This window comes from Onychostruthus taczanowskii, unplaced genomic scaffold, assembly GCF_017590055.1.
Source record: "Onychostruthus taczanowskii isolate IOZ18803 unplaced genomic scaffold, ASM1759005v1 scaffold15, whole genome shotgun sequence".
Classification (NCBI taxonomy): Eukaryota; Metazoa; Chordata; class Aves; order Passeriformes; family Passeridae; genus Onychostruthus; species Onychostruthus taczanowskii.
Window position 1 is genome coordinate 983,991 of NW_024498685.1, and position 23,956 is coordinate 1,007,946.

Below are 23,956 nucleotides of genomic sequence, written 5' to 3' on the forward strand. Positions count from 1 at the left end.
AGGCACTTTGCCTACAATGGAAAAAATTTTGCTTTGTAAAATCTTAGAAAGCTCAAATTGGCAGTGTCTCTTTAATTGGCTTTAAAACATTTAATACAAGTTTTATGATACAATCCTACCCTACAGCCACCATTAATCCCATATGGCTGTGAGAGATACCACGCAGCCTACAAAAGCTGGAAGAGAACATTCTGTTTTGTTTCCCATCTATTAGTGTTTACTAAAACAATTACAGGAGATTTAACAAATCATCTCAGAAAAAGAAGCTGCTGCAAGCTCCCTTTCTTGTTATGACAGGCAGTCCCATGACTTTTCTGGGTTCTAGTCCCAGCTCTGCCCCAACAGTTCTTCCAGCCTTATGCAAACAAGGAATTGTTCACGTCTTTCTATTTCCTAATCCCAAACTGGATCACCACCATTTGATTTGCAGAGATGCTACACAATGCCTTGGGGAGAGGAGGTTAACATCATGTTGCCTCATTGCCCAAGATGACAAAAGGAATAGTGGTAGGGCAGAAGAATGAGGCTTTGATAAAATGTAGCTATTTGGACACAGGCTTGAGTAGACCTTACAATGAAGTTTCAAAAGTAAGGTATCAGGGAATATGATATGGAAATGATAGGTTGGTAGAGCTTGGCAGAATATGATAATGACATCTCACAGCACATCAGGAGATTTCTCAATCTGCCAAAGTACATACAAACATCAAAAATTCAGTGGCAATTACGGAAAAGAAAATAAGAAGATGGAAAAAAAATTCTGTCTGCAAAGCAGACAAAAGAAATGGCCACTGCAAAACTGAGAGCCTACTGAGAGGAAAAACAAGGAAAAACATGCCCTGTGGTCTGCATGCCGGACCTTGGTAGGAAATGTGGAATGAAGAGCTGCACACAGCTGTAAATCCCACCAGCCCTGATATAATCTCTGCTCATAAAGCACAGGTGCTCAAGTGGGGCTTCACATCCTTTGCAGCACCACGCTGCTCCACCATCACTGCCCTCCTCCTGGGCTACCAGCTCCAGGACAAGGACCAACCCACATAAAAATTAGCTTATCTGGCCTTTTAAAACAGTGGCACAATTTAAAAAGCATGCAGGCAGGCTAAAAGACATTAATGTGATATTTGAAAGCCTACTCTTCTAAATTCCCTGTTCCTTTTGACACAGAGCATTGCCCACTAGCAGGTGGCACCAGCAAAACCCACAATACCATCTGTTTTTAAAGCATCCACAGGAAATACCTGCAAGCAAAGAAACCACCAGGAGGTCAGACTTCACCTGTGGGGTTCTCTTTACAAGCTAATAGTTTCCTCCTCATGACATTGGCTCCTGCCCAAGTGAGACATACTTCAAAGGGAGAGATTCCCCAGTAGAGACTTGAAGCTGGAAGTGCTGAGACCAAAGGGGCCTGGCCACTTTGGGACAGACCTCCAAGCCTGTGTTGCCTTCATTCTTTTGAATAGTAAAAGATACAGAAAAGAGACTGCAAGTGCCTGCTCCCTGTTATTTCATCTTGCAGCCAACTGACGTGTAGTGTGCTGTATGAAAATCATGTGTATTTTTCATGTTGTCCTGATTGCAAGAAGGTGCCAGTGCAGCCTTGCTGCAATTAGTCACTTGTGTCTGCTTGTTGCTGGAGGCAAGGAAAGAAACAACATGCCAGTGAGGCTCCTAAAGCAGGTAACATGGAAAACAGCTGTTTACCCAGTGCAAGGAAGTAAAACGATCATTCATCAGAGCTAAACTAAGAATGCCTGTACAGCCCTGAGATGGACTCAAGGGAGCTGTGTGAGGTTACATGTCAAGTAATCAAGGGAGTTGGCAGGAATAGTGGTGGTGCACTGAGGTGAACCCCTGACCAAGTCCTGCATTAAAAAGAGGCAAGAGAAAGCTCACATTTTTTTAACATGCTAAGATCTGTTGATGAGTCTAAGTCTGTCCCAAGAGACTGATTCAAAGTAAGGGACTCTCAGTGACTCCCTCCCCATGAATCAGGTGTTAAAAAAACCCCAAACCTCAAACTCTCTAAACACCTTAGTTGCATGATACAGGCAGTATCTCCCACAGTAACTATCCCTACTCTGGATGAGAAAGAGAGGTTACACAAAGGAAGCTACCACCACTGCTCCCTTGGGATGCAGGAGGGGCTGTGAACACACAGTCTGCTCTTCCCGAGCTGCCCGTTCTGCCACTACTTACTCATTCCAGGGTGCAACACACCGGCTATCTCCCACCAGCATCAGGTGAATGGAAATCATCAAGACAGGGCTTAGATTTGCAGGATGCCAAAGGAAAGGGGCTTATACTGGGCAGGATCAAATAGCAGGCCAGACTAACTGAGGTGAGATATGAGGACACTTAGTCAGGGCCAAAGGTTAATGCCTCCCCACATGACAAGGGTTGGTATCCAAGGAATCCAGAGGCCACCATGCAGCTACTGACCTTTGGCTGGGGATCTGAGAGGCAGCGCTCACCAGCTCCCAGGTCGGTTATGTGCCAGAGCAGACAGTCAGGAGCGAAAACTAAGACACTGTTGCTAGAAAAAAGTAATAAATCAGTAAAGAGAGTGTCAGGAGGAGGAAATAAAGCTGGCTTCTGGCTCAGTTTGCCGCAAGCCCTGCTAACACCAAACTCGAGCATGACGACAGTGCTCAAAAGAAAGCAAGCTCATGAGACAGTGCCTGTATAAATGACACTGGCAAAGGACTAAAGCATTACCTTTCCAAAGGATTAGGAGGATTACCTTTTCAAGCTGAGCATCTCTTTCCCAGCAGTTTCTGATCCTCCAAAGGAGTTCCTCATCCTCCACAGGGATTTTCAGTCCATAAGTAACACTCCCTGGATGCTAATGGAGAAACTCAAGCTCCTGAAGCGGACACCAAAAGGGGAAAGGGCGCATTTTAAGGGTTGTGCTGCTAGTGCTGGCCCCTCTCCTGCTGTGCCATGGGAAACATGGTGGTAGTGTATAAACAGCCTGGCTAATTTGGCTCCTGTGTTGTGAGATTTTGCTTCCTCTACTGTCTGTGTGGCTCCTGCTTCTGGTATAGCATCCACCACAGCTTCAGCCAGGGACTAGAACCCAAACAAGAGGGAGTTTCAACTGCTGAGCAGGCTCTGGCTATTTGCACAGCCACCCCCCCTGGAGAAGCACCCTGCGGCACCCAGCATAAGGGCAGTGGCAGTGGCATTCCAGAGGATGCCACAGCCCAGCACCCTGCACCGGTCCCAAGGTGACACAGGGACAGGGACAGACTGGAATGGCCATGGGAGGCTGTCCCTGGGGAAGCCCCTGTGCCTTGGTGGAGCATGAGCACATCCTCACAGCTACAGGAGTGGGTGGAGCAGCTGCTGGCATTCTTCTTCTACCCCAGGAGCGATCAAAGGCTTGCAGTGGCTTCACTTTTCCAGTATTACTAGAAGCAATGGAACAGCATCAAGGATACATTGGAATTTCCCTTTTATCGCAGCTGTAGCCACAGAGCATTTATAGAAAGCAGAAGGGATAAGTGACCCAGTCATCAAGTATTTTCCTAAATCTCTCCACAGGCACAAGTGGTAGGCACATTTTCTCCCTGTCCTCAAGATCTCCTTAGGGATCCAGGAGAAGTGCTGTACCAGTGCTGGAAAAGTCAGGCCAGGTGAGGTCTTTGGAGGACAGATATTGCTTTGCAGGACTTGCACTGAAGAGTTTCACTAAAAGAGTAGTATCATATTCCCATCAATGCCGAGCTGTAAGTCCTGAAAATTTGAAAGCAAGCTTTGGTCCTTCAAAGAAGAATTTACCAAGAACTAGTCCTTAGCAGACATAAAAGTTATTGAAATTAAAAAAATAACACATCACTTAAGTGCTTCATTATTTGCCAAGTAGTTTACATGGACCAGTGGGAGCTAGGGAAAAAATGGTTTTTGCATAAAATTTGCTAGGAATGCCCATTACATCACACTTCCCAACAAGCCCAGGCTATTATCCAGGAAGTGATCAGCCTCATTGTGCAACAAACATCACCAAAGGGAAAAGATCACAAATACTTCCATATTAGGAATCCTTTGGTCACTAAATGAAGGAATCATGCAGGCAGCATAAGGTACCACTCATCAGGTGCCCTCAAGAAGTATACTGGGATATATGTGATGATTATTGTGATAATCTGTGAAAATAGAATAAAAAGAGTCTACAAGTTTTGTTGGGGTTTTTTGTTTGTTTAGTTGGTGGTTTTTTTTGTTTTTTTTGTTTTGTTTTTTTTTTTTTGTTTTTTTTTGTGTTTTGTTTTTTGTTTTTTGTTTTTTTTTTAACCAGAGAAGTGTTCTCCAGGTCAGCTTATATAATTTGTGACAGAAGTAGCCAGAAAAATAAAAAAAGCAATCTCACTTCATGTATGGGCCCTCTACTAAGCATACACACACCTTCTTTCTTAGAGTTTAAAAATGAAGCTAAAAGTTTTCCTTTATATGTGTTAGTTTATTACAGGTAATGGGAAAATAGAAAATAAATATTTGTCTTGACACATGCTACCAAAATCTCTAAGCTAAATAGTTGAAAATACATCACTAGATATTCCACATGCAGGATGGACACATGCTATTTTATGTGCGTTATTAAAGGACTAGGCTGAAAATATGCAGACTTTAAGACCGTGTTTTAAGAAATTTTAACTAAAAACACATGCAGAGTATGCATTCTAGCAGATAATTACACAGAGTGGAGCACGACTCATAGAGAAAATAGAAACTCAAGCAATATGCACTTTCTATTGAACAAATACAAGTATTATAAAAGTACTTTCAATTTTCCTTTTTAAAAAAAGTTCATTTTTAGGCACTACAGGTCACCAATCTCTAGAATCTCACTAATCTAATCTACAATGGGTAACACACCTAGATCAAGAAGATTCAGGAGAATTCTATTTTTAACAAGTTCTCTTGTTGAAAACAAGTTAAAAAAAAAAAAAGAGGAAGGGGGAGGGGGGCAACCCATGAATGTCCAAGGAAACATGAAATCTAAATGATGACAAGGCCAGTCTTTCTCAATCAATGACTCTTTCTCCTTCCAAGAACTGGGGATTCTATATTTAAAGGCTTCACACATTTTCTCTTGTTCCCAGGATACTTAGCAATTTGAGATAAAATGAGTAAAAAGGTGACCTCTTTACTTCTTTAAAAGATCCCTTACCAGTTTTGCCCAGGTAAGGAGGCCGTTAAGTACTTTCTTTACCTGAGATTTCAGCAAGTTTTTAACAGCAAGAATCCTCAAATGTCTGACCCACTTTCCTGCAAAAACTTAGATCTAATTTTTCTTTTTATTTTTTTAATCTACCTTATTTGTGTGGAGATTCAGGGGGTGGGGAACAGAACACATATAAGATGTTGCTTTTGAAATCCTTGCTCTTTACTTAGGTCTGAGATGACTAATGCAATTCTAAAATCCTGCACCACCAAGACATGAATCACAAACCTACCTCAGTTGCTTTTGAAGGTGTTTTTGTGTGACTTAAGAGCTTCACTAGAGAAGGCAAACTTATGTTGATAGGATGGCAGCACTCATTACTTGCTAGCCAGGCTGAAACTGCATCGTTTTTGTTTCCTAGAGAAAGAACTGAGATCACATCTGCATTTTATAAAAGCTCCTGAGTTGTTACTGATTGACAACAACCAGCAGCCAACGCTTTGCCTCTAGAAACTTACGTTGTTTTGCAGTCAGAGTTGCTAGATACCGTGTCTTCATAAAAAGTCTGGTTAAGTCATTTATCCTCTAAAATTGAGAACTGTGCTTTCCTGAACAGCTAACAGAAATTATTACTAACAAGAATTTCATGTGACAGGCTCCAGGCTCCATTATTCGGCTTCCTTTGTTCTTTAAAGGATATTCATTATCAACTAAAAACCTGCTAGTTTTCTAGCTTCTATGAAATATGCATTTTTTTTTTTTTAGATAGTAACTTGGATGTAAAAGGGGAAAAATGCATTTTTCTATCTGTTTTCTGGGGTTTCATATAAAATCTGCAAAGGCACTGGAACAATAGAGTAGGGAGCTAGAGCAGCTATGGGGCTTTAAAAGTCTCATGTGCAAGAGGTGTTCACACTGTTTGCTGTCAGTTATGGTGTAGGAGTGGAGGAAAGGACTTGTAAAACCCTCTGCCTCTCTCCAGTTTCTGGGGCAAGCACATTGGCTAGTCTTGTAAGGACCAGTCTCGCAGTGAAGCTGGAAGTGAGGCAACTTTTGCCTGTTACCCTGATGAGTGCTGGGGGCTTGTGCCTGTGGCAGGGCAGGAGTGCCTGGTGTGGCTGGCTTGCCTTGCTGGTGATGTACCACTTTGCCTGCCTTTTCCTAGAAGCACAAGTCCTTCTCCTGCCCAAGCTCCCCCATTCTGTGAATTACGGCAAGTCCATCAATCCTTCTTTCACAGTTGTTGAAGGCTATCACATATCAGGCTCGTGTACTCCTGCCAGAGAGGCTCCTTGCACTTGCTCTTCTCCCCAGAACAGGCACCGCAGACACAGCCATGCTTTGCTTAGCTCGGGATCACGCGCAGCTCCAGGCACGCGTTGCTCTCTTGCCAGAGCACATGAGTAAACTGGATGTGCTCCGAGCCCAAAGCAAACAAGCCAAAACCATGCCTTAAAACTCCCCAAAATATGCTGGATTAACAGGAATTATGAAAAAGCAGGTTGTGGAGTGGACTTGGAGCATAGAAGTTAAGGGATAGGAATCAGCCACTGGGCAGCAGAGCCTCTTCATGGAATACTAGCATGGGACTGGAAATAAGTAGGTCCCTGAATGTCCTCTGCCACATCAGACTCTTCTTTACTCACCCGATTTCCATCTCTCCATGTGTTTGCTCCTCTGTTGGAAATACAATAGAGTGATGTCTATAGCTTAGACATGCAGCTGGCATTGACCTGTCCTCCTAGAGTGTGCTTGGCACAGAGAAAGGAGATCGGAGCTGCTCCTGTAGCAAGAAAGTGGTAATCAGTTACATGGGAACAACAGGGGAGCATGGAGGTGGTCACTGGTTTTCCTTCCTCGTGCAGGTACCCACAGTTCCCAGCAACACACAGACAGGGTCTAGTGGATGGGCAGTAACTACAGCCAGGCTGAAGTCTGCCTCAGCTTCCCCTCCTTGAGATGCAACCCAGCCACCTTAGAGGCAGCTCTTTGCACTGTGCTGTCCACACAGGCTCTCAGAAAACCTCAGTCACACTCTGTCCACTTTCCAAGGAGAGTTTTACACACACCACTTTTGTCCTGCAGGACATCCTAACTAGAAATTTTTGGGTTGGGATCTAGCTGGCTTATTCCTGTATTTCTTGGAACATTCCTAAATGTGCAAGTGGCACTTCTTCCATCTTCTCTGGAGACCCTTGAAGGTATCTAACCAGTGACACTGAAAGAGTCTCATGGTAGGGTATTATCTAGGTAGTTTTCCAGCCCTAGCAGCAACTAACCCTTTCCCTGAATGCAAACTAGTGCACACCTGTTGATTTCAAGAACTGCAGAGATAACATATCATGATGGATCCATTAACCCCTCTTGGAATTGCATAACCTGATGAACTATTATCATGCACAGAAAGCCAAGTAAGGTATTAGAGGAGATAAAATAAACTGCCAGCCAAAGACCATTGTTATGGCTCAGGAATAATGTTCCCCGAGGGCTTAATTACAGGTTGATCTAGGAAGACATGAAAGACCATGCACTTCCAGATCAAATGGGGAGAACTCAGCATAGATGTCACAAAGCAGGTGGCTCACAGTGGGGTAAAAGCATGGCCCTGAGCTTTTTATGAGGACCAGAAGAGACAGTAAGAATGTGATTAATTTTATAAAGGATATTGTCTCCTTCTGGACTATCAGCATTAGGAAATACATACATTTTTTACACTATGAAGCAGAACCAGACCATGAGGAACTTGAGTCCATTCACTGTAATTTGGGACTCACATTGAAGCACAGAAACTACTCACCAATCTGGGACTTCCTTCCTTCCCTCCTTGCCTCTACAGTAGTGGGTTTCAGCCACTGGAATGGAGAGGTGCAAACTGTTCTACACCTCTGTGGGGAAACTTCCAAGACCTGCCACCCCAAACCACGGGAAGCCGGTGCCGTGCTGTCGGCAGCTCCGGGTAGGGCAGCCCGCGAGGGCTCCCTGACCACTGGGCAGCAACGCCCCAAGCCGCTCAAGGTGCGGATGGCCCACGGGCCCGCCTTGAGGCTAGCACGGAGCAGCCTTTCCCGTGCGCGCAGCCCCCGCCGGAGCCCCCCGCGGGGGTCGCGGCGGGGCCGTCACGGCGCGGGGCGGTGCGCGGGGAGCCGGTGGCCGCGGGGCCGGGGCGGGGCCGGGGCGGTGCGCGGCGGGGCGCGGTGCAGGGCAGCCGCGGGCACACGTGGCTCAGCCCCCCAAAAAGGCGCTCCCCGGCGGCGGGAGAGGGCAGTTCGTCCCTCGGTCCCCCCAGAGCCACCGCCGGTTCGCTCCGTCCAGCCGTCGGTGGGTGCCGGTGCCAAGGGCCGCTGTGTCGTCTGCGAAGCGGCGGCTCCCGCCCCCTGCGGAATCAGCCCCAGGTCCGGGGCTGCCCTACCTGCCGGCACGATGAACCTCACCGCCGAGAGCCACCGCATTCCGCTGAGCGACGGCAACAGCATCCCGCTCTTGGGGCTGGGCACCTACGCCGACCCGCAGAAAGTAAGTCCGGGGGCGCCGGGACGCCCCGCGCCGCGGGCGGGGGCAGGTGCCGGCTGTCCTCGCTGCAGTCCCCCGAGCCGCGGCTACCCTGCTCTTTTCCTCCCGTCCCGGCTACTTCTCTCTTTGCTCCTTTTCCCGTGCGAAGTTAAAGACCCAGCTCTACAACGAGCAGTGCGGGCAGTGCGCGGCCCACAGACGAGGAAAAGGTGGGAAGAAATAAGAAAAAAATGCTGCCCGGCTTGCGGTGTGCGGCAGCTGCCACTGTCGCCCACCGCCCCGCGCCGCTGGGCGCACAGGCAGGGGCGTGGGGGACCTGGATTCGGGACGCTGCCGTGCAATGCGCGGGTCGGGAAGGGATGGGACCTCCGGCAAGCCGGCCGGGAGCCCTCGGCCCCCCGGAGCCAGGAGGGACGGTGCCGTCATCTCCCCTGTCTAGCCCCCTGCGACGAGAGTAGATTAAGATGAGGGATTTCGGACCGCCTTGCGGCTGCCCCCGATACTTTCCAAGTAATGTTCCTGAAACAAAGACCCAAATTCCTGCATCCTGATTCCTGCGGCTCCCACAGCTGACTGCCAGCGGCCAAACCACTCTCAAATATTCTACATCCTCCGGTTTTGCGCCGGGCAGGCATCTCATCTGACCCTGCCGGTCGGCTGCACCCGTGGAGGATGGGGAAGCACACCTGATGCTTCTTCCCTCTGCGGACCTGGGAGCGCAAAGGCAATTCAGTAGCCACTGCCCTTTAAAGCTCTCCTAAACTGCCTGATGTTTCATCAGTTCTCTTTTTTGTTTGTTTGAAGAGTTGGAAAAGAGGCATCGTGGCCAGAACCCTTCTTGTGTAATAGCTGCGATGCAATGTGTGTGTATGATTCCACATATCACAAGGTATTTAAAAGTACCTTTGTAAAGAAAACTCTTGATTAAAGCCATTTACCAACCACTAAATGTACCATGGTGCATCAATAACGGTGTCCAACTTTCAACAAACACTACTGCAGGCAATGCATGAATGATGCAGAAAGGGTGTAAGACGTCCCCAGGACTGCAAATCTCACCGGTTAATTATGCTGGTTTACACGAGGAGAATCAATACGAATTCATGACTTTAGAGCCCGGGCATCATCCCCCACATCTCTAAACTTTCAGGAGATATTTTCAGCTAGTGCATTCTTTGAATAATTGTTAAGGAAACAAAATTAAGGTCTCCAAAAGGAGTTTTGATATAGCAAAGCAGAATGTTGCATAAATCAGTGTCAAAATAGCTCTGAATGAACTTGAAACATCTTTTTCCAGATGTGTACATCATGCTCCCAACCCTCAAGTTGCAATTTTTGCCCTAGTTTTAAGAAAAATGCAGCTGCCAGCACAAGAGCTCCTACCTTGATGCACTTCCCACCTGCAGCCCAGACAAGCTGTGGCCCAATACGGTGGCATCAGGCAGGGAGCACAGAGTGGCAATTAACCTGACGGAGCTGAGAGGGGAGCTGGATGGGATTCCCCTTGCGGAGACAGCTTCTCGGCACTGCTGTTACCCTGCTAAGAATTCATTCTGCAGCAATCCAGCTGTCCCAAAATCAACAGAGCAACAGATATGCTTCTTCTCCCCCCATCCTGCAAAATCCTGACGGCTCCTTCCTTTTTCCTCCTGTGGTTCAAGGTGTACAGCGAGCCTTTGCATGGAGCTCAATGAACCAAAATGAATAATTTTTAGGTAGGGCTGGTTTTCAGCAGAATGAGTCCCAGGTTGCTTTTTGCTTTAGGGAGGACAGGATAATGCAGGCAGGGCAGGCATTGCTACGGCAACTCCAATTTAGAGCGACTGAAGCCGCTGTGTAACTGTACCCTCAGTGGGGATGGGTGCGCATATCCAGCTACTCTTGCTCCTTCCCCCTGCGTTTGTAGGAGTTTGATTTTCTGAGCTTTCTCCTTCTACACGATAAACACGTTAGAAAGTTACGGGTGGGAGGAGGATCTGAGAGGAGGTAGAGAAAATAGCAGTGATACGGCGCTTGCCACAGTCTCAATTTCACAGAAGACCAGGTGAAACAATGTGTGTTTATCTGGCGGAGCTGGGCTGGGGCTTTACGCTAGGATTAGGACTGCTATTTGAGTCGAAGAACTTGTCACAGAGAGCAGCTGGGGAAACACAGCAGCAGCAGCGTGCTGTGGGATTTGTTGCAGAATTGTGCTGCTGGTCGGTGATGGGGCAGGATGTTTAAATAGGTCACAGCTTAAAATCTGCCCGTTTCAAAAAGGCTTCTTTGCTGATAAGGGGGGTGGGGAGTGGGGGCTTCTGTCAACTCCTTGCTTGGCAGCGGACTGCTGCTTGGCTGGGACAAGCTGCTTTGCTGAGTGCTGACTTGTGCCTGTTGCAACTTCCAACGGGATGCCTGGCGAGGTGTCTCTCCTGTTCCTCCTGCCTCAACAGCTGAAAGACTTTGTGGCAACCCAGGACCGTTTCAAGGTTTATCTTGAGGAGTGAGGCTATAAACTAGCGCTGACACGTTTCCCTTAAAATGCTTAGCTGTAGCCTTTTGTGGCTGAATTCCTTAAGAAGCAGCATCTGAGCCACCCATTCTCCGGCAGTGGGGGCAGCTGGCAGTAGCGACAGCTCAAGCCAGCCCCAGCACTCTATTTCTGCTCATGAGTCAGATCCCTGCAACTTCTAGCTATTTTGTGCTTTGATATAAAATACAGAGCCATTAATTTGTCAGATTATTCATCTTGCTCTTGGAGGCAGGTTTTTGATTTAAGCTGGTTTGTTTTGATTTTTTTTTTCCCCCAAAGGTTATTCATCCTGGCACCTCCATGTCAGGGCAGCTTGTCCAAAACAAATCTGTTTTCTTAGTGTCAGGCTGTAGCCCATTAGCTCATAATGAGCCCGGAGTGTTCTTCCTGAAGTGCAGGAATGTGCTCACTGGTTAAGCCAACCAGGCAGATCTAGTTAGCCATGGAACAGGGAAATCTGCTTCTCCGGCAGTCAGTTAGAAGAAAACAAAGGCAGGAGGCCAGCTTTCACGTTTCAGGCTTTGTCTGCATAAACTGAACAGCAGTGCCTTCAAAACTGAAATGTGTCAGCAGCTTGCCTTGCTCATCTTAAATAACTTAATTGTTCTCTCAAAGACAACTTTGGGAGATAAGTCATGCTTCTCTGGTTGTGAAATACTCAACAAAAAATACATCTATTGATAGAAAGTCCCCCTGTGGAAGTTTACTGACTCAAAGTAGTACATCACTCAACAGAAGCAGAGCTGGACCACTGTGGAAAAGGTCTGTTTGATAATCAGACTGATTTTAATTGAATGCTCTTACCACCTAGATGTAAGAGAGCCTTTCTTCTGACTGGTTGGAGGCTGGGCTGACAATTCAGCTAATTCTTTGAGGCTGCAAATGCAATGTAGAGGGTTTCTTTTTGCTTTACTCTCCTACCACAGCAAGAAAGTACAATGAATCCATTTGCTATCAGTTCATCTGCTAACAGGAAGGAGTCTTCACTGGGTCACAGAATAGAATTAGTCATAAACTTGGGTTATTTATCAAGAGAAGCACATAAAAATTTTACAGGTTTAATTCATGTTTCCTGTCTTTATTTGAAAATAAAGGAATTCAATAATTGCATAATTATTAAGCTTAATTTTCTTCTGCAGGCAGATTTCAGTGTGTTGAAGTTGGTTTTGCATTCTCCTTCATGCAAGGAAGGAAATGTATGATTTGTATTAGATTCTTGCCTACATAAGAAAATTAGGCTGTTTATCCTACCAAGGATGGACACAAGTAAAAAACTGGAAATCTCAGTCACTGACTCTTTCCCCTGCTCTTTCTTTCCTTCTCCAAATATTCCTTCTCCTCATGGGTTTGGGTGGGAACCACAGTGCGAACTATGAATCAGGACTACAAATGCACTCCAGACAGCTTTAAAATTTGAGGCAAATTCTACCTCTGTTTGGCTCTGTGGATCCTTCTGGCAAAGCCCTGTGAGTGCAGGAGCACTCCAGCCGATGCACCATGTCCAGCTCCCCCTCCCTGAGGGCCCCCAAGCCGTTGACCCAATTCTCCAGGGTATTAAATAGATGGGTGGGAGGAGGGAGAGGGCAGTCCCATAGGAGAGGGTGGTAGACAAGGATAGGCCCCTGGATGAGCCCCTGACAATGCCCTGGGCTACAGCAGAACCAGACCAGTCCATGGCAGGCTCCCATAACCTCCCAGCACTGATTCTTAGCTCCCAGCACAGCCCATTGAGTGGTACTGGTACCCATCTGGAAGCAGATGAAGTGTGGGGATGAGCAGTCTTAGAGGGGAAAGGTGCTAAAAACACTCCTAAATCCTGGAAATTCTATGCCTCGTTAAAACTGCACTTATGCCTGCTTCACTTTATAACTCATCCCTGTCAACACAGCTAAGATCATCAGTCCAGTGTCTCCACATAAATACTCGCTGTTTCCCTGGAAGGTCAAGGGGCCTTGGCCACAGCTCCTCTCCTGCCTTCCTGTTTTGACTGAGGGAGGACAGGGCTTGGAGAGAAGGTTGTAGCAACCGCACTGTACACAGGCGCTGCTTCTGAAACATAAGACTGGGCAAAGTGCTCAAGAATAGCACTGGGTGAGGGCTGTTGGCAAGTTGCAACTTAGCTAAAAATGAGGATCTGAGGTAGCCAAATCCATTCATAAATTGGAAGCAGTTTTGTGGAATAGTTTCAGGCAAAACAAATGGCAAAGCATTTCATTTTGGGCACTGGCAGTACAAGCTGAGGAATCAAAGAATTATTAAAGCACTTGGAGGTAGCAGTTGCCTTTCCCTGAATAGCCTGCTGGTAAGGGAATCCACATGGGCGGTGGGAAACCAGATTCAGTCCTCCTCTCAGCCTCTGGGGATTAAATTCATATCAGACAACTCAGGGAAATAACAAGATTGTGGGGTAGGTGATAGCTAGAGAGGCAAGAAGAAACATGCACAGGCTGGAGCAGGAGGAGCACTCTGCCCATGGGAAAGCACACTGCCCACCAGCCCCACAGCGCTGGATGCTGAAGAACTTGGTATGGCATCCAGCCAGGAGGAAGAGAGACCCATTTCCCAAATCTTTAACTACCACAAAGTAACCCTTGTGAGTGCCCAGACAGTCTGGGTTTTGTTTAAGAAGAAATTGCTGGTTTCAATCAGGGAGAGGAAAAGTTCATCCAGGGCTCCCAGATCCAGTCTGAGTGACCAAGTTAAAAAAAATCTGGTTTGGATAAGTAAAAACATTGTTTTGGCACTCTGAATTACTTTTTACACCCAAGCTAGAAGCTGAACAGAGTAATTTTTCATTGTACAGGTCTAACAGCCTCTAATGCTCTCATAGGATCATTTATGCCAGGAAGTTCCTTGCACAAGGATGTGCAGGCACAAAATTTTTCAATCACTCTGAACGGTACTGGCTGCACCCCAGCTGCAGGCTGCCTGCCTTTGGAGCTGTCATAGGCTGTTATTAAGTCAAAAGAGGTAATAAGTGATTTGTCCCCATGATGGGATCTGGATCTCTGAGCTGTAGTAAGGGAGGAATTACACACAACTTAATCCCCCCTGTTTTTCTCCTAGAAAGCCACCACTGGCTTCTGAAACAGAATTGTCTGGAGATAGCAATGATTTCAGGTGACTTGTAAAGAAAGTCACCTGGCCTGACCTACAAAATGAATCACGTATTGAATGTTCTTGGGTGAAGTGACACTCTGCAGACACTGTTGAGCTTAAAGGCTTCAGCTTCTTGATTTCTTATCTGTAAATTTACTCTGACTCAGACAACTGTCTTTCTCCTGAGGTAAACTTGGCTTCTGGATTTTTTCTTGAAAGAGATGAGAGAGGCAATGACAAGAGCAGGACTGTTCTAACATCCAAGTGTTCTTACAGCCTTATCTTATTTCCCAAGACATGCTATTAAAATAAATATTTAAAGAAAATACCTTGGTCCTTTTAACGTAAATGATTACACATGAATATGTGTTTGAACTCAGCAAGTATTTAGTATGAATTTAGCTCTCTAATGAAGTGATGTTTATGAACCATGAAATTACCAGAGATGTGGGCCAGGGAATTATTTTTTCAGAGGTAAAATATTGGGAACCCAGTTTGAGCAGAGCTGGGGGAATCAGTTGGGATATTTGGTTATACAATCTCTTATTTATGCCTTGAACTTAAGTAAATAAAATTCCCAAAACAAAATAATTTTTTCAAAGGTTATTGGGTTATATCTCCCAACCAGCATTTCCAAAAGACATTGTGTCCCTTCACATTCCTTTTTGGTAATAATCACTGGCTTTCTCAAGCTCTTTGCTTTTTAAGCAGCAGTATTACTTCATGCAGTACTAGTTCTTCTTGTCTTCAGAGAGCACTTTGGAGTGGCAGAGCCACGGCTGGTCGACACGTAGCAACATGAGGTCTCTGAGATGTTTCAGAGGGTAGCCACATGCTCCCTTGGTCTCTGAGGATATTCTAAAATCATACGTCCAAGTGGAGATTTCTACACTTGAGTCAGGGGTGAAAGGAAAGAGACTCACTACTGCAGCCCAGAAAGACAACTGTGCCTGATCTACTACATGTGCTGAAGGGCTCCTTGCCTGCCTGTTAGTAAACTCTTAGCCTAGCCTTCACACTGAATAATCTTTATCCTGAACCCAATATCTGCAGCCAGATTGCTCACGGAGTCATGACTCAGTTAGTTTTGTGCTTGAAGGACTAAGCCATACTGAGGCAATTCTGCTTGCACAGACTGCAGATGGCATGCCTTTCCTTCGGTGGCTGGTATTCTGGTGTTGAGTGATGCCCTCATTGATTAATTGCTCAGATTTTATTCCTTAACTAAGCCAGTTACTGGCAAGACCCAGCTGCCAAGAGCAGATAAAGGCAGGATTTCTTGATATTTGGTGCCCAGATGCCTTGAGGAGGTGCAGCAGCAGGCATCAGCTTTTAGCAGGCAACAGACCAACTTCACTCTTGGGCAAGAGCTTGTGTGAAGAGTTAAGAAGCTGCAGTAATTGGGCTCTAGTATTGCCTTAATTCATCCTTGCTGTTTGCTACAGAGGTGGCAAATATTCCAGGGAATAAGTGGTTTCATACATGAAAGAGTGCTTTCACAGATCAAGCTTCTTATAACAAAGAGGTGAGGGTACACACTAAAAGGTTAAACTAAATCAAAAGAGTCTCAGAAAAAGTTCTGATTTCATTGATGACTTTTGCTAAAAGCTTACTGTTACACATTTTAAAATTCCCTTTTTATATGCTTAAGCAGCAGGTTTACTACCTCTGATTTATCTTGCATTCTCCTTTTTGCCTCAACAGTACAACTTTTCTGTTCTGTCACTGGAGCAGTCTTCCTCCATTTCTTTGTCTTTAACACTTCCTTCTTCATGTTTAGCCTTGACCTCTACTCCTCTGCCTGCAACTGCCTCTTGATGCCTCAGTTCTTGCTAGCTCCCTGTAATCCTGTGCTATACATTTTTGGCTTGCATAAATACAAGATTGCATCTTTATCTTGTTAAGAAAGAAAGCCTAAGTCATATAATTAGAAAAATCAGGTAATTAGAAGAGGTAGATGCTTTTTTTTTCCCTGAAATGTGGCAGACTCAGAAACTCCTAGCTTTTGTACAAGAACTGTACTTAAACCAGATTTTAAATTTGGATTTGATAAAATGACTTACCACACTCTGTCAATCTGGAGGAAAGATTCTTGCATGCAACTTTTGAAGACACGAGCTTTATTCCTAATACTTTGATTTGCACCAAACCCATGGTTCTAAGACATTGTTGAATTTTCAAAATGCTCTTTTACCTCCGTGTATCTTCCCTGATGAAATCTCTCTGATTTTTCATTTCCATGAAACCTGAAGCTTAACAGAAAACAAATTGATAGTATTACTGATCTCTACTTTGTGCTAATGGCTTCTGTTTCCAGTTGTGAACACAACCAGTGTCTAATCATGTGTAGCAGATTAAAAACTGCTTACTGAAGTGGTCAACATGTAAAATTCCTAATGAGGAAGAGCCCAGCCTTGAAGATGAGTGTGAATGAAAGACTAACTTTCTAGCTACAAAGGTCATTAGCCAAGGGAGGACTTCTGAGTAAAATGGACAAAAAATGGCTGGTCCTGGAAAATGGTGAATTTTTGAGTTTGTTATGAGGAGCAGATTGTGGTCAGAGCAACTTCTTCCCCTCTCCCTGGCCACTCCAGCGCACCTAAAACAAAAACCCTTCTTAAAATGATAGTACCGCTAACCTATGATGACATCTAGCTGCTACATGAAAACATTTTCAGACTGCTCGAGGACTAAGAGAGGTATCCCCACACAGAGCCGAGGACTTGCACTAATGAATCCATTGATAGCCAGATAATTGCCTGGACTTGTGCAGTGATGCCTGCCTCATCCAAGCAGAGAGGCTGGCTCTTGCAGCCACCCTGGCGCTGTGTCATTTGGCTCCCAAACACAGTACCAACACGTGCAGACTTGGACACAGCAAGAGCGCTCCACAGGAAAATGCTCCTGGAACAAGGGGGCCTTTAGAAGGTGACAACTTTGTCTGGGAGTCAGGACAACTTTTGGATCAGGTACCAGCATGACCCACCAAACTACATGTCTGTCTGTAACACAGGGTATCATGTTTAATCAGTCCAGATCCAAAACTAATAGAGGGTTAATCCAGATAAGCTTTTAGGACAGTAGCACTACTCGAAACTGGTCACCAGGGATTTTTCTTTGAAAAGTAAACAAACAGAAAAAAAGACCTTTTCCATTCCATAGCTGCATGCTGCAGTGACAAGCACTAGCTGTTTCAATATACCGCTGTTCCAAAAACTACTAAGTTAGCTGTTACCAGCGCAATAATATTAAGCCAAATATTTACACCCAAAAAATAGTACTTTTATTCTTCTCTTTTCCTATGGCTTTCTAAATATGCTGGGTATTTTTAAAGCCTGTTCAAAAGCCACAGGGAAAGCCTATCTATCTAATAAAAGTTAAGAAGATTGTTTTACAGAAGATGAGACAAAGGAATCACTGGCATTGTTGAAGAGGGGAAGAACTGAACCCCTACAAGTGAGTAATCGGGATTACCACAACTGAAAGACACGCTTTTTGGCAAGAACATTTAGAGCCCAATTTTCCAGGCAAAGCTCCATTTTTAAAATGTCCATGACCAACTCCATACGGAGTAAATATGGCTGTACACTCCTATGTGTCCCTGATTCCCCACAGTTCTCCAAAAAACAGTGTAAGCATGTTCTTGCAGCTCATGTGGGGAGCTAACATCTGGATTGTCTCTTTGGTTGACTTAGGAGGCCAGATTTGTCAAAACTTGAAAGCACTGTGCAGAAAATGCCTCTCTAGGCTTCGAAGCCAACTCTTGTTGGTTCAGCTAACTAGGTGGTGGAATTCCCCAAGTTTTACATTTGCCTTTGCAAACACTTCTTCGAACTGGCGCCAGAAACCTCTCCCCTTTAACTCTAGGGAATGAAGCAGAAGAGCTACTGGCAACCTTTTCTTCTCCTTTATTGCACAAACTGGTGCTTTAACTTCCACTTGTACCTCACGCATCCCTTTGATTGCATTGCTTGTCTGAAGGGTATTTTGATAGCACCCACCCTCCCAGATAGATCCATGCTTTCCAGGGCCAGCCAGTTGGCTGTTGTGTCCTCCAGCTCTTCAGGAAACTTTCCCAGTCCACCCCCCTAGCACTGTAAGCACAGAGACCCAGGTGTGCATATCATGTTCTTGGTTTGCTTTAATCCTCTAGCTGCCAGCAGAAAAGTATGGCAGCTCTTTAGCTTCACCTTGCATTAACTGACTTTGTGTCAAGTGAAAAGTTGCAGAGTTCCTAAAACTGAGGATTCTGTAATCAAGTGTTAAAAATAACTCCAGCTATCCTCTGCCAGCTACAATAATAAGGCTTTCCTGAAGACAGCTTTGGCTAAATCCTAGAATAACAATGTCACAGGAATTGTAGAAATGCTAAATCTGCAGTTATGCAATCTAATTTCTGTTGTATGGAAAAAACCCATGCTTCAGGCCACTAATAGAGCATCAAGTTAGAGGAGAAAGGCACCCCTTTTCCACCTTCAGTCATGGTGTGACACAAGGCCACAAGTGACACCATTCTCCCCATTTTCTCTGTGCTTATTTGCTGTCCTCCACCTTCCAAGGCAACACAGTGCATGACATAAAGCGAAGTTCTGGGCTGGCACAGCAGCCTGTGGCTCTTATCTGTATTCTCTGCCTCCATTCCCAGCTCTACCTGCTTTTGCAGAGAACTCTTTGCTGGGTTTTGCTTCCTGGATGGTGGCTGCCAATGCTTCCGGAGGATGAAAGCCAGATTTTCCTGTGTACGAGAGAGAGGGATGTGCTGGTGGTTGCATTTTCCAAGAAAGAGGTGTACAGTACAGCTTCTCTTTTACAAGATTAAACAATTCTAAGAATTTACCCTTGTGTGGCTCATATCCTCTGGCTTTGTAAACTCAACCGGTGCTTTCCTGCAGGGCCTTCAGTACACATGCTTTCTATGCTCTGTTCCTAACATCTTAAGCCAATCCTTTTTGCCAGTTTGTCCAGAAAACAGGCTAATGGAAATAAGTAACTGGGCTTCTAGAAACTTGCACAAGAATCTGTGTGTGAGTGCCGAGCTCTGATGAAGGAGGCTCTGAGCCGAGGAATGTACCTACTTTCTCCTTCCTGTATTTAGCTGACTAAGATTCCTAAACAGCAGCTCCACATCCTAAATTACAGGTTTGGACTGGAGCACTTGGCCCATGGCTTGGATATCTTGTGTAATTCTGCTGCAGCTAAACTCAGATTTTTCCAGAAGATGGCCCTGTGTCTCCTAACACTTCAGGCTTTTCCCCCCAGGATCATTATTCCCAGCTAAGAGACTCTAAAGCATTGCACTAAACAGGTGAGATGCTCAGGACTAAGGTAAAGGGCGTCTTCCCTGAAGTGCTACTTCCTCTGCTCTCATGTGCTGCTGATACCATGCAACTCTGTAAAGCTGCTCCTGTAAAACAGAGCAGAGCAGAATCTGGGAGCCTGTTTTCCTTTACCATACACACTAATAAAGAATAAATGATGATACTGGTGTTAAAACATAAAAGCAACGACTAGACTAGCAGTTCACGTGGTTTTGCAAGATTATAATCTACTGCCAGTGTGTCCTGTTAGCTTTGTCTTTGGAGATAACCCTCTTAACCAGCTGGAAAGTCAATAGAAATTGCTGACCAGAAAAAGATGCTATAGAAAAAACAAAAGAATTGGAGGGCAGCTGAACTGTGACACTAAATAACAGTAATAAGTCAGACAACCACTAACACTGCTGAGCAAATACTGTTCTACTTGAGTGTGAAGAGAAAAACTCATGGGTATGCCTGCACAAAAATATTCTCCTGTGGCTTGGTCATGTGCACTCACGAAAGAAATTGAAGCTGAACCATTTGCTATGGTAGGCAGAATAGTTTTTGACAAAATGGGATGTGACAGAAGATGTCTGGAATAAACATTAAAAATTAGGGAAGTTTATGGCCTCAGAGGAAAAAGAGAGCAGACCCTTTCAGACAGACAGAATTGATGAAGCACATTGCTTTTTCAGACTCACAGAAAGTGGCCAGTTGGATACTTCATATGTGGAGAAGGGGCCAAATTGCTGCTTCCTTTCTTTCAGTGAAGGTACATATCTGAGTCTGCTCCCCCAGCCCTTCTGTTGGATTTATTTATCATGGAGCCTGAAGGAAACAGATACCAGTTAAATCTGTCATGCATGATGGTAAATCAGCTGGTTTACAAGCTATAGATTGATAGAGGGAATAATTGTGTCTCTTGGTTTTTTAAAGTTTATGATCTTAAAAATAACACAGATGCTATTGAAGAAATTATTAGTGATTGAGCAAGTCCTCCTAGTCAACCAAACAGTTATTCTTTTATTATAAAATGTGCAATAAACTATTATGGTTCTTTGGCACAAATTAGTGACTGTCTGCAAAAGCACTGAAGATAAATATCTGACTTACAGTGCACAAGTGGTTATAAAACTCCCATTCTAAAACAAGTCCTTGATCAAAGTAGCATAGTTGCAAGACATACTGATTAGAAGCTGAAACATTAATTATGGTGAAGGGTCAAGAACACCTCTTATCTATGCTTAAATAAAAAGTAATAAAGAAGCAGAGATTTGTCTTAAGGCTAGAGAGTCCTGAATTACTACTAACAAAGCACAAAGGTTTATGACACAGAGACACTTCAGTACCTCATCTAGTATTTGTACTACTCTGAAAGTAGTACAAATACTAGCCCTGCTCATTCAGGAATGGTGCAAGAATAAATCCCTGTCTGTAGTGAGCAAGCAGCATAGGCAGCTGCATTTTAGGCAATATCCTAAGTGAGTATAACCTGCAGGAATGAGGGGGAAGAGGTCTGGGGTTCTGAGTAGAATAAGGTGGTTGTCCATGGCCAAACAACCTGGGAAGTGCTGTTCCATCAGCTGCTGTGATTAGTGATTAACGCTTGTACAACACAGACGTATCACAAATGTCTATCTCCACTTAAATAAAAGCTGGTTTTCAGTTGGTAACCTTTGATCTGGTCACTACTGAAGACCAATGAAAGACAGAAGAGATTGAAACACCTCAGGCTGAGCAGTAAAGTAGAGGGGAAAGATCCTGGTTTGTGCCTTCTCTGATGGAAAGATGGATGAGCAGTGGTGGTTTGAGTCACCCAACTTTGGTACAGTGTGTCAGGAAACAATGGAATAAGTACGACACCTAAAGCAACACTTCTAATAAGTGGCAATACCACAACATGACTAGCCTGTGCAAATCATCAGCACAGTTTACCACAGCCCATTACTGCAGGATTTGGAAGGATTAAATATGTGAAATGCCAGAAATGATAGTTTCTCTATTAGAATGAAAATAAACATATGGTATAAAGTTTCCAGACTCACAGATGTCTCAGACCTTCAGCTGGGATGGTTCAATAGAGGCAATATTTTCCAAAAACTATTCTCTAGATTGCTTTGCATTTTTATATGAAGCACCTTAGACCAGAATCTGTCAGAACTAATATACCACATCAGATGAAATGGACTAGTGCAGTAAAAACATACATATATAATGTAAACCCATCTCGAGCCATTGGTAATCAAGACCTGATCCAAAAAAAGCCACCCCGAGCCCCTAAAGAATAAGGTTATTCCTTGAGATGGAAGAGTCTTTCAAAAGATTATTTGTACAGATGTAAGTCCCATATAAAAAAATTAAGAAATACATAGAAGTTCAGCTCTAACACAAGTCAACTGATTCAGCAAAAGCAGATGCAGTAACTGCAAGTATTTTCCTCTATTCTACCCTCTTTCCATGGCTGAAACTGTGCTATTCCCTTACCTGTGAGACTCCACCTTTCCTCATCTATTCCTTCTGCTTTTCATACTGACAAAACTGGCCCTGGTGACTGAGAAAAGATGCAACCCAATAATCAACATTTTCTTGCCTGGTAGAGTTTAGTTTACAGCATCAGGAAACAATAGGGAGCTGTGTTTGTGCAATCTCTCAAGAGTGTGAAGAGGGGAAATTCTAGTACTGGGTTCACATCCCATTTTCAGTCTCTTCAACAAATGGAAAAAAAAAAATTTCCAAAATCTATATTATGGTAATGCATCATTGTCCTCTGCTCTGCTTTCATACACTTGAATGGTAAAAGTCAAACAGGCTGAAGAAATCTAGAAGACACATTGTTTGCAAAATCACATTTCAGAGAGAAAAAACACTGATAACACTTTTGGAAATATACTTGTCTTTCAGATAACTAATAATCACTTAGGCTTCAGCTCCCCAGACCTTTCAGCTGAGCCCTGTTGCTCTGTGCCAGTCAGCCTGTGCTTTGCAACAGCGGCTCCAACCTCGTGCGGCTCATTGCTGGGGCAGAGGTCTGAGGTTACTGTCATCAGTCACCTCAGGCTTGTAATACTCGTATCAGAGCTTTCTTCCTGATGCCTCTCTCAAATCCTCTCCTGCAGGTTCAGGCAGGGACAAAGCAGAGAACATGTTGGAGGTTGTCATTGCTCCATGCCTCGCACTTCTGTAACACTGCCCAGCATGCCCCAAGTGAAAAGTAGCCATTGAGTGTGCCTGAAAAGCTGGTAGCTGCCATGGTCTTCGTTACATCCCATTAACAATTGGGAAAGGGCCCTGCTAAGGGCCAAGCGTGCTTTTGGGAGGCTTCCACAATGACAGCAGCAAAGCGCTGAAACAAGTGTTACATTGTCTTCCTCAATTAAGCACACAGTATTGCATCATCATTGCTGTAAATACTCTGGAGTGCCAGATTGTGCCGTTTTGCTCCTAGGCCCTCATTCAGGTTTTTAAGAAATCAGGGCATGTGTGAGCAGTTTTGTATTTTAAGTAACCTTCCGGCACTGCATGCTGGAGCAGAAAGTTCCTCCCAAGTCCAAACAGAAGGTCCATTTTGTGTCCTTCAGAGTCAGTCAAGATGGGGCACTGAGCAAGCAGGCTAGAATATGGTCCCATTATCCCAGAATGATCTGCCACCAGCCCACAGTTGTGGAACTGAAAGACAGGGATGAAGACATCCCCAGGTGTCTTCAGCAGTCCTTCAAAGACTTTTCTTTCATATGCATGGAAGGGAAGAACAATGTCCTTAATCATTGAAGCATCCTATAGCAGCTATGGCAGAAGTGGCAGCTGTAAAAGGACAGCTATGGAAGAGAAGCTGTTTCTTTCATGACAAACTCATGGACAGCCAGGCCATTGGCAGCTGTAAAAGGACAGCTAGGAGAGGGAGGAAGGAGAGCTATTGCTGTGGTGAAAAATGGTCCTTCCCAACAACACTTATTGCCAAACCCACTTCTCTTCTTCCTTTGGCATTGTCAAAACCAACAAATCTGACATCCTGTCTTCATACTACCTCATTTCCTGATGCCTCTGGCATCTTGTTTTCTTCACAGGAGAAGCAGCGTGGTCTTAGCCCTGCACTTGCAGATAGCAGAATTCAACTCTTGCCATTTGTTGTTGACAGACAGCAGCACAGCAGAGCAGTTTCACTTGCCCTACTTCAGTTTTTCTTAAAGTGAATCAGATATCCCTGTTACAGCAGAACAATGCCCATGAAAAGGATGGGAGAATAGCATTGCTGCACGCCCTTGGCCACCACGACTTAGGTCTGCTCTCTCATTATAAAAAGTGTAGGAACCGTAAGTTGTTTTCAGTACAATTTTAGTGACCAGACAAATCATTTCAGTAACCAGTTTTGTGCTT

The 23,956-nt window shown here is 44.8% G+C and overlaps 1 protein-coding gene across 1 annotated transcript in view; it reads left to right on the forward strand.

Annotated features, from left to right (window-relative positions):
- The first annotated feature begins 8,361 nt into the window (after window positions 1–8,361).
- AKR1D1 (aldo-keto reductase family 1 member D1) overlaps window positions 8,362–23,956 on the forward strand; it is a 34,724-nt gene continuing 19,129 nt past the window's right edge. Inside the window, exon 1 of the mRNA XM_041398589.1 lies at window positions 8,362–8,677. Within this exon, the coding sequence (XP_041254523.1) occupies window positions 8,585–8,677 (93 nt within the window). The 5' untranslated portion in view covers window positions 8,362–8,584. The remainder of the gene's footprint in view (window positions 8,678–23,956) is intronic.